The 11,801-nt window shown below is 36.7% G+C and overlaps 1 protein-coding gene across 1 annotated transcript; it reads right to left on the bottom strand.

Annotated features, from left to right (window-relative positions):
* Positions 1-3,867: 3,867 nt before the first annotated feature.
* On the bottom strand, positions 3,868-10,439 carry LOC120071195 (nucleotide-sugar uncharacterized transporter 1). Its single transcript, XM_039023315.2, has 7 exons — positions 9,912-10,439; positions 8,711-8,862; positions 8,388-8,596; positions 8,221-8,314; positions 6,704-6,870; positions 6,432-6,602; positions 3,868-4,454 (listed from the first exon to the last, which is right to left on the bottom strand). The coding sequence occupies exons 1-7, from the start codon at positions 9,985-9,987 to the stop codon at positions 4,184-4,186; spliced, it is 1,140 nt and encodes a 379-aa protein (XP_038879243.1). The 5' UTR covers positions 9,988-10,439; the 3' UTR covers positions 3,868-4,183.
* Positions 10,440-11,801: the final 1,362 nt, after the last annotated feature.

Raw genomic sequence — 11,801 nt, 5'->3', positions numbered from 1 at the left:
AGAAAGGTGGCGTCCATGGTGACAAAATACTTTCGAGAGGAAGACTGAAAACACTTGTAGCCCCATTGATGAAGGGGATACCCAACAAACACACACTTTTGGGCCCGAGGAGCAAACTTACTCTGGTGAGGACCATGATTATGAACAAAAAAAGGTACAGCTAAACACCCCAAGGGAAACATCGGGGAAAAGGCGAGTGGACGAGAAAGACTCTTTAAAACACTCTAAGGGTGTTTGGAATTTAAGCATACGGGAGGGCATCCGATTGATAAGATGAGCTGCAGTAAGAACATCTTCCCATAGATACGAGGGTAAGGACGCAGGTGTCATGAGAGATTAAGCTACTTCAATGAGGTGGTGGTTTTTTCGAGCCACCCCATTCTGCTAAAGGATATAAGCATAGGAATTCTGGTGGACGATGCCCTTAGAAGTCAAAAACTCAAGAAGAGACTGATTAACAAACTCATGTCCATTGTCACTTCGAAGAATGGCAATTTTAGTATTGAATCGAGTTTCGACAGTAGTGTAAAATTGTTGGAACACCATCATCACTTTAGATTTTTCAGTAAAGAGAAACACCCATGTAAGACGGGTATGATCGTCAATAAAGGTGACAAACTATGACACAGTTGTGACATTAGACAGACCCTAAACATCACTATGTATCAAATGAAAAGGTCGGGAAGGTTTATAGGGTTAAGAAGGAAAAGAGGCCTTGGACTGTTTTACACGAATACAAACATCACAAGATAAAGACGACACATTCACATTATGAAATAAGTGGGGAAACAAGTATTTCATATAATGAAAGCTTGGATGTCCAAGACGAAAGTGCCATAATAAATAGTCAGTTTTAGAAACAATAAGAGAAGATAACAAACTAGTCCTAGACACACTCCTAGAAGAAGCATCATTGGAAAGGAAATAGAGCCCCCTATCGTGCCGGGCAGTGCCAATCATCTTCCCCGAGCTCAAGTCCTAAAACAAAACATCATCTGGTGAGAAAACAATTTTGCAATTCAAATCTCTAGTTATTTTACTTATCGATAGCAAATTGTAAGAGATTTTTGGCACATGTAAAACATTCTGTAAAATCAACCCTTGAATCGTAGACAAGTGACATTTCCCAGCAACTGGGGAAAAGGACCCATCTGCAATTCGTATTCTCTCATTTCCAGCGTTGGATAATAGGAGGGGAATTGGTCAGATGATCCAATTAAGTGATCAGCCGCTCCCGAGTCAAGAATCCAAGACTCATCCCCCTCAACAAAGAAACTAAAGGACTGAGGAGTACCTGATTGAACAATATTGTCGGTTCCAATCATACCTGGATCAATAGAACTGATCACCTAGGGAGCACCATCAACATCTTCACTCATAAGGGCTCGACTGGATTTAGATTTATCATTCGGAGGACGCCGCTTGCCATTTGGTGGACGACCGTGTAATTTCCAGCATTGGTCTTTGGTGTGACATGGTTTTTTACAGTGCTCACAAATTGGCGGAGACTTTCCATTTTGCTTATCATTCTCAGATCCAGACGACTTGACCCCAAACACAGCAGAGTCCAAGGTAGTGGCGGTTGTACCATTCATAGCGCTTGTTCTACCCTCTTCAAGTCTGACTTCTGAGCACACCTCCAATAAAGGACGACATTGGTCTTTGTCCCAAAATCTGAGTCCGGACAGTGTCAAATCTCGACTTCAAGCCATCCAGGAAGTCATAAACACGATCAGCCTCCTCAATCTTTGAATACTGGACCCCGTCAACTGGGCAATTCCAGAAAACATCGTGACACAGGCTCATTTCTTACCATAATAGTGACAATTTATTGAAATAGGACGTTACATCTAGGGTCCCTTGTTTGCACTTATATACTTGTTTCCTCAACGTATAAAGTCATGAAGCATTCTGTCTCTTCGAATATAGTTTCTGGACAGCTTCCTAAATATCCCGAGCTAAGGCTAAATAGAGCAGGGGCTTTTCAATATGAGGTTCCATACTGTTTATCAGAATTGAGTGGAAGAAGGAATCCTCCCCCTTCCATATACGCTCCTAAGGGTCCCCCGGTTCAGTCTTGGTATCTCTCCAGTTAGATACCCGAACTTATGTCGTCCCTCAAGGACCATTCTCACAGATTGAGACCAGGAAAAATAGTTCTGTCCGTTAAGTTTTTCGCCGATTGTTATCCTTGTGGAATTACCCACAAAACCAAGACATAATATTTGTAATAGGTAAAGTAGGATAAGCAGTTACCTAGGTTTCTGAACATAACGGAAGGCCATAATACAAATCTAGATGAGAATCGATCGAATGACTTGCTGTGGATCTAAAGGTTGCCCCGAGTGGGGAAATCTGCTGCTGCAAATTAGCCAACTGTTATTGAAATCCAATGGTCCCACCATAACCCACTGACTCGACTTGAAATGTAGTAGGCATGGGATATTTCTGCCCATAGGCCCTGAAAAGGTCATTTCGACTGGCATGGAAGAAGCAAGGGTCAAGGCCGACTGAACCGATTGGACTAGTTGGTTCAGCTAGACTGACTGGACAAGTTGGTTCGACTGTTGACTTGATGCACAGGGCAGAGACATTGCTGGGTAGGTTGAAGGAGACAGCGTTGAACCCTAGAAGCCACCGGAGCCTGCTACAGCGAAGGTCTAACTAACTGCTCCCAACGCCCCAATCTGCGAAGCTTGAACGCTCGGGCAAGGAGGGTACTGCCCGATCGGAGGTAGTCCAAGGTGTTGTTGTACAACATAAGGGAAGGAGCCGACTAAAGCTGCCCGATCGGAAGTTAGTTGGTGCTGCACGAACGAGGCAGAGGGCTACGCAAATGAGGGGCCAACTGCTTCTACTCCGACTGGTTGCGGCTAGACCTGTATTGGGCCAAGAATGGATGGTGGTCGACGATAACCCTAATTTCAGCACTTTGGGAATTTTCCATCAGAGTCTCATCACCTGCTAGGGTTGATGACTGAATTTCTTCTAACCCAGCTAAGGTCTCATCACCTTGCTCTGATACCATATTGAAAAATAAAGGGTAGAAGAAAAAACACGAAAGTTACGTAGAAAACCCTAAGCCAGGGAGAAAAAACCACGATAAAGAGTTTTTATTAATTTCTGATATACACTACACAATACAGGAACAGATAATATAAATAGCCATAGGTCAAACTCTAGACTGTAGACACCAAGTAAAAGACTAAAATGCCCTTAGAGCTAAACAACGTTTTGCAACACTTTCTTTATAAAGGCACCACAAGAGAGACCACATAACACATCTCCAAAGAACTTTCCCTTTACCACTGAAGGCAAGCTATCAAGCCCATCAAGCATCCAATCATCAATACTGTTTGGGAGACAACTCTCCACACCAAAGATACTAAACAGAAGAGTTCACCCCTTAGTGACAAAATCACACTACAGAAATAAGTGGTCTAGACATTTCGCATCTTTCAAGCAAAGACAACACGTAGAGGGAGCCAAGGAGCTGTTTTTAAGTTTCCTCTGAATCTTATCATGAGTAGTTAAGCTTCTACAAGGGACCAGAACCAAAGGAAGAATCTTTTTTGGGAAGATTTCATCTTCTTCAACGTATACATCCCAATGCTTCAATATTGGTCTAAAAATGCTTAAAAACACAAGCATCTTCTATTCTAAAAAACAATTACAACCCAAGTCCCATTTAGCAAAACTATCTCAACATGTTCAGTAATTATACCAATTGAATGCCTCTAATCATTACACATTGGAGGCAATCAACAAAGAGTAAAAGGCCATGGCCAATAGTTCACAGCACCTCAAGCCAAGAATGAGCTGCCAAAATAATCAAAATTTAACAGGAGCTTTGTTGTTGCACAAGAATGAAGCAAAAAATGTAATGGCTTCAACATATATTTCATTTCTACATTGTATAGTTAATAGTTTAACGACTCTCAAGTCAGGAAAAAAATTGCAAGAGAATAAAAGATTATGAAGCAGAGAATTGCTTTCCGGATCCTGACTAACAAATTACTATGCAATAAAAAATTAAGCAGTGTACTCATATTAACATGCATATATCCCTACTCTCTAACTGCATAAAAATGAAAGAGTTAGCTAAAAACAAATCAATGAAATGCCTGCGAAGTATTGACAGATATCCTTAACTTTATGCCACTCAAATTGTTCATCTCCCAGCTTAAACAGACTCCTCCCCAAATTTCTCGTCATGAGAGCTTCCATTTTCCTTGCTAAGCTTAGATTTCGGAAAAGAGGAAGCTTGTTTAGATATTTTGGTTTGTTGCTGTCTCAAGTTAAGGTAGGTATAAACAGACATTCCCATTATAGCTGTGAACGCGCCGCATATACTAGTTTTGCCAGGATCAGCATTAAACAGATAGTAGTTCCCAAGAAGAATGACGCAGGTTTTAAACTGTCCGAGTACAACATGGCTGACAGCAGACGTAGCCCTGTAGAATTCAGAAAACTAAAAATTAATAGAAGCAGATCCATACCTCAAAGTACTGAAATTTGGGGTTATCAGGCTAATATCATATACCCTATCATCTTTTAGGATATGACTGAACTGTAAGAGACAACTTCCCAATGCAACAAAATTAAGCTTTTAGTTGAGATGAAAAAATGTTGGACCATAGACAACCAATACCAACAAGTAATACTCAACATTCAACAAATACATGCTAGTCAGTTGGACAGATTGGATGAAAATTCAGAGAATTCATTAGGATATTCAAGTGCTTCTGCACAATTGCACTTGCCTGCTCTTTTACCAATCGGGTCAGCAATATCTTTCCATTGTATGGCAATTGAATGATTAAATTCACGCAGTTAATCATTTGATAGCAGCAACTGAAAGACAGATTTTCTAAATGGAAAATATGCAATAAATTACAAAGAAAATTTTAGAGTTCACCATATAACCAGTAGTTCATCTTGGCGTATCAATCCTTTCAAACAAATTAATATTCATATTTTGATTATTTCAAACATACGAAAATAGTCCAAACTCACAAACACAAGATGCACAAACTAACCTCATCTCAAAGAAAATTTTAAGCATAACAGAAAATCATAAGGCCAACTTAGGTAATCTGAAAATAGTTAACCTCGATGACATGGAAATCAATCTATGATGGAAGTACTAGCAAGGATATAAATTGGTAATATTAGTAGAACAGTACTAGGAGCGTAAGAATAATTAGTTAGGGTTACTTGACTATAAATAGGAGTTGGGGACCTAAGAAGGGGTGAATCATTTTGGTGAGAGTTTCCAATGTAAGACTTTGAGAGATAGATGGCCATCTCAAAATGCTATGGCTATATTGCAACTTCTCTTAATATTGTTAGATATTACTCTTTTCTGTTTCTTTGAGATTTCTTGTTGGGTGTATCCTAACATGGTGGTACTAGATCTATAGTTCCAGCCTTCAACAGAATTATTCAAGTAGTTGGCATCCAGATACATGATAAAAGAAACAAAGAAGTAGCTTCACATGAAGAATTGTAGCATTAACTAATCATGAGAGAAACGTGGTTCCTTGAAATAAATTCAACGTAAGCAAGTTTGTTATTTCTCCTCAGTCCTCACAGTTGGAATGGAACTTAGGTCATCATAACTTACTACTTAGAAAAGCCCTTGGAAAATTATTGCTAGGAAGTAGCGTTATAGATTCTGGGAGGATCACCAGAGGTGTTCCTTTTCTTAGTGCCAAGATTTTTTTTTTTTTTGGCTGCTTGTAACTCCTTTGGCTTCATATTTTGCATGTCCTTGCCATCTATATTTTATTTCATCCATGATATTTTATTTCTCACTGAAAACAGTGTGGAGAATAGCCTAGAATAAGACAGGACTGACCTAACTTTTTACCTATACATGACCGTTTACGCAGTAATTTAAGATCCCTTGGAAACTGTTAGTTTTATGCACAAAACATTCATGAACCTTCTTCTCACACACAATTGATCTCCTTTATCATATGACAAACCCTAAATGATGCATGGGACGAAACAAGATTTCACTAGCCTTATGGAGGTACAGATAGGATATTTGTATTAAGAAACAGGGCGTAAAAGAAAGCCAAAGAAACAACTTCCTTTGGTTTCTTGAGTGACACATAGGTAAAAAGCTAAAAACCATCACATAGCATTGAATTTCCACAAGTATCCAATGATTTACAATTGACAAGTTTACGATCATATTCAAAGTTCACTTAATCCAGAAGGATAGGCTTCTTAGATTACACCTTGCCAGTTAGGTTGTTATTATACGACAATAGAAAATTGGGAACTGAATATATGACACTATTTTGCCCCTTACCACATACCGTGCATCTAAAAGCATATATAACGCTTGAAAAAACTGTCAGAATATATTAAGACCAAACCTGTTGCTTGATGAAAAACAGAGAATAGCTGTGTTCACATACCCGAGGGCTAAGGCACCCGACCACTGAAGCAAGAAACCCAGAATTGCTGAAAGCAGAATAGCGAGTGTATTATAGTAGCTCCAATTGAAAGATGTAACACCAGGCGGGTCTAAGAAAGGTATTAAAGCAATAAAACCGCACAATGTAATAGGTGTTGTCTTCCACATTAACCTATGAAACAAGTTTCAATATCAGATTCAATCCCTTGTTGGTATGCAACATGAAAAAGATAATAAGATAAATGATTAATGCATGATGGGTATTTGACATACGCCATTGCTGTCCAATTCTCCTGCTGTTGCAGACTGGACCAAAGAATTTTATTAACTGCACTAGGAATGATCCATGCTAATGCAATGCAAGCACCAAAGAGATCAAACTGCAGATCAGTAACCGTGGCCACAGCAACACCAACGGACACCACCACAAGTGCTAGGACCTTGGTGATAGAGAGAAGATTTATCAGAATTCAGGATAAAAGCTAATGGTATATCAATGCATAGCATAATCCATTGAGCAATATCATCCCAAAAAAACTGCTCAATACATCTGAAGCTACCAGAATGACAACACCAGACAAACATTTTGGACTCCTGAGCTGTTAAACTGCAAAGGGAGAGGAAAAACCCTATGCCATTAATTTGAATGGGGAAGGATAGTTAAGGAAGGTGTCTGGTAAATAATTTCAGAGTTGTTCTCGTCCTCATTTTACCCCTGTTATTCATCCTCCAAGCCTTTGCAAACAAGAATGCATAATTCTCTCTGCTAGTATTTAATATTCTTTTTTTTTTTTAAGAAGTCCACAAATTAAAGCAAAAGGGCAACACTAAAAGCATCAAAATTTGGACTTGCATATATTAGCATTTTATGTTAAAGAGCTTGACTTCAGTCCATTTCATTTAAATGGATTCTTTAGTGTGCCACCCATTGCATTCAGAGGACTACCTTGATGTCAGGGGAGAGATCAATGCCATAATAATGTTACATTACTTCACTTGCTCTCAAAATTTCACATCCAATACCAACTTCAACTGCACTTTTGCATTTGAATCGCACTTTAGTTGAAAAATTATATACAATTGGAATGCAAAGCTATCAATTCATAGACCTTACCCTATTACAAAGTCCCCTCCCAGCCCATGACGAGATGGGTTTGTCAGGGTTTGATTAAATGCCAATGACCCAATATGACATAGATTTTGAAAATATTACATAGATCTTTCTTTCATCAACTGATTTAAAATTTTCTCATTAATAAAAGTGCTAGAAGAAATTTCTAATGCAGTTCAATCTTCTCAAGCACGATACTTCGAAATGATAATTCTATCCTCTCTCAGCTAATCTCAAATTTGCTCAACTACGGCACAGTAGACATCTCACCAAAGAAAAGTATCAACTTTCTCAGTCATTATTGGATGTCTGTAAAATTTGTTTTCGAAAGAGAGGACAAAGAATGATTAAGATATAACTTATAAGTATAACTCAACTATGAGTTTAGTAAAATTCACTTTGAGATGGCATTGAACATTTTCCTCTTTTGCATAGAGATCAAAACGTCTAGGACTCCGTGCTTCAAGATATGATACCATAGATTTGAAAAGTTAGATACTAGTCTTTCATAAATCCCAATAAAGAGGCTTTTCTGATTCAGATGGTATGGGCCAGACCCAAATTTCTCTTTTAGAGTTTGTGATACTGTAATAGGTAAGTCATGACAGCTTCCGAGAGAGTACACAAAAACTTCAGTAGATCTAAAAAAAGCACATATATTAAAAGGAGTTTGGTTTACCTTCAAGAAAGAAACTTTCTTTCCATATAATATAAATTCTGCCAGTACAATTGACGGAGTTACAGCAATCTTTGCCATCTGATAAAAACCCACACTGGAGAATTGACATTAGCATTCAGAATGTCAGGAAACAATCTATCAAGGAAAAGAGGATTGTTGATTCTCACCTATTATATTTCAAGCTTACATTAGCAAGCCCTGTAGATAGGGACATAACTAAACCAAGTGTAAGTAGAGTAGATGAACGGGTAGTCTTGGATAGAGGAGATGCAGGAAGGATAGAGAAAAAGTTGAAAATAGCCATCAACATCCAGCTAATGAAATAGTGAATGAAACTGAGAAATATTGGAAATTTAAAGCCGACAGTTTTAAGCACCTGAGACAACACAGACGAAGAAAAAAGCCATCAGAGTTACTAGATAGAAAGGTGACAATCCAATGGAGTTCAAAGGTAAAAATATTGACATTAGATAGGCATTGGAATACCAACCAATTTATTCATGAAAATAATACTAACTGCAACGAAGAAATTGAATGTAAGAGCAACAGCAGGACCACAGGAACGTTGCTGCTGACGCTTGGCACCTTCAGGTGAGCGAAATTTGCTAAATAATGATCCTCGCAAATCCTCCAGAGATCTTCCTGAAATTACAAATTTGACCAATAATGTAAGTTGGAAAGTGAAACAAGACGAAGATTTCATGGATTGAAGAACCTTCATTTAGTATAAATGACTGATTACATCTTATACTATACTACACAAACAATAAACTTCCTACTATTACCAGTAAAAACCAATTCCATCAAAAGAACTCGTCTAAGGAAAGAACAACTATAGAACGAAGTAATCTATCAAAACTATACTAAGGACATATTTGAAAGTGATTCTAAAATAGTTAAGATCCCTTTTTGTCATATTCAAAATCACTTGCATACATGCCTTCAATTATACCAATTTGGAAGGATTAGAAGCATCTGTGGGAGTGATTTTAAACGTGACAAATGCGATTTGAACACTTTCAAAATCATTCCCAAACATGCCTTAAAGCAACTTCCTCGTAAAAAGACATAAACCATATCAAGTATAAGCAAACAAAAGAAAGGGGAAAACACAACAATGTGAGGATCATTCACTCATTCTGAAGAGTAAAAAAGTTTGATGCCCATTGTCTTGACACATGCAACTCCTTAAACACAATAATAGTGGACATAAATAGATAATGAGGAGGAAGGTTTCACAGTGGGCAACCAGTTTTAATACTTCCAGTTTGCTAAATATCACAAAACATAGCAGCTCCTGAGCACTCAAAACCAAAATGGCTAAGAAAAGTTCAGATCTGATTCACTACAAACGCATTAGCACAATGCCAATAAAAAAAAAAAAAAAAAAAAACACTAAAGGTCACTAGATGCATTTTAGCATAATAATGGAGTACCAAAGCCCCTAGCCAGTCTGATCAAAGGCACAACGCCCTTCATGGCGAGAGAAAAAGAAACGGAGAGCGCCTGTTTGAGAAGTGGTTATACTTCTATATAACCAAAACCTCTCTCTCCCAATTGGGGCTTTCTACATTGATTTTAAAGCGCTCTATCAACAAGCAGTTGAATAAGGAGCCAAAATTGCTAAGCAACAATCCGAAAAAGAAGGGTGAAATTCGCAAAACTACCAAAATTCAAACAAAAGAAAGTACCCTTTTGGCCGGCATCGCTATCTTTGCGCTTGAGAATCTTGCGAACATCCTTTTTGAATAAGAATTTGATGAACATCACGAAAACACCCAATAGCCGCTGCCTAATGAATCTCAGTGGGGGGTGTGAAGAAGCATGAAGGGTGGAGATGGGATTTTGGTGAGGTTGAAGAAGATAGGTAATTGGGAGTTTTTGAAATGGAGTTGGAATGTGTATGAAGACAGAGAATAGATGAGAACAAAGAAGCTAAAAGCAGGAATTGGGAAAATGGGGAAAACCCAGTGAAGTGAATGAGTGAGTGAAAAAGAGAGAGAGAGAGAGAGAGAGAGAGAATGAGAGAGAAGAAGAAGAAGGTGAAGAAGAAGAGACACGTGGGGAAAGAGAAGAGCGTTAATGGCGGAAATTGGAAGCAGTTGTCTGAGAAAGAGACGGAGAAATTCACGCGCCTTCGCCTTCCTTTTCGCTATCGCCGGACAATTCTTCATAGCCCCACCTCCCTCCAAACTTCCAACTTTTTTCCCTCTTAATTTATTTACTATATTATTTTCCATGTAAGGAAAATAAAATATTGCATGAATATTTTAAATTTTTTTTCTTCGTCAAATTACAAAAACCAATCCTAAAGTATAATTGGTAATTATAATTACACCCTCAAACTTTCGATCGTAAAAATTAGATCATTAAACTTTTACGTATATTAAAATTAGACCCTTAAACTTACAATAATTATAGAAATTAGACCACCAATTAATAAAAATTGAACCTTCAATTATAACAATTGCAAAAGATTGAGGGTCCAATTTTTAACATTTAAATTTTGAGGGTATATTTGCAACTACTATCATACTTTAATGATAGTTTTTACAATTTATCCTTCTTTTTTACCTTTTAAAAGAGTAGATAAATATAGATATTTTTCAATCTCAAATATAATGAAGTGGAGGTTAGTTCGATCATAATTTAGTGAATAAAGACATTAATTTATCACCTTAAGAATCGATAGGCTCAATCTCCCTTTTTTTTATTATTGTTGAGCCAGAAATATATAGAGAGAGGGTTTTAAATAAAGAAATATCTATATCTTTTATTTGAATGGAGAGGAAATCAAATATTCATGCAATTTCATGTCTGAAAGAATAATTATATAGTCAAAATTAATTTTTAAATGTTAAAGTAAACTTAACCCAACGACAATTAGTATGATATTCTTCTCAATAGATTAGGTTTTTTATCTAATATTCCATATTGTACTCAAAATTGGATGGTAAACACATCTATTATATACACCTACTTTTCAAAGATGATAGTTTTAATTGGATGAAGAAAAATATTGATAATTTTGTCGATTATGAATTAACACTCCTAACCTAACATTCAATCAATTTTTATGAAAAATTGAATAGGCCTCAAAATGATTACTTTTTCAAATCCTAAAATTTTGTCCTTCTTATCTAAATTTTGTTATAAGGGAGATTTATGATTTTCTTTTTTAATATAATAGGAATAAAAAGATTTGAATTACGTCACTAATACATAGGTTGAATAACTTTCTTGTTAAATTTAACAAATACTTAAGATAAAAAGTCGTATTTGAATTGATTTTTTAAGTGTTTATAAGTGAAAAGAAAAAAAATATTTATAAATACTTGGTTGGCATCTAATTTTTAATTAACGATATAAGTTTTAATCATTTTAACGCCTTCCGATTAATTATTGGTTGGTGTGAATTTTAGATTAATATGATTGAATATTGCCTAAATAAATGAATTTGTCGATTTGTTTTAAAATACTGGATAAGCATAAATTAATTACTAAAACTTGCTTACAATCTGACGTGTATTTTTTTTCTTTTTTTCTTTTTGAGAAAGTCTGTCGTGTAACTTAAGTTGAGA

Source organism: Benincasa hispida, chromosome 2 (assembly GCF_027475165.1).
Source record: "Benincasa hispida cultivar pf3 chromosome 2, pf3_genome.v1.1, whole genome shotgun sequence".
Lineage (NCBI taxonomy): Eukaryota > Viridiplantae > Streptophyta > Magnoliopsida > Cucurbitales > Cucurbitaceae > Benincasa > Benincasa hispida.
Note: the sequence above shows the minus strand (reverse complement) of the source record. Positions and strands in the feature narration are given on the sequence as shown.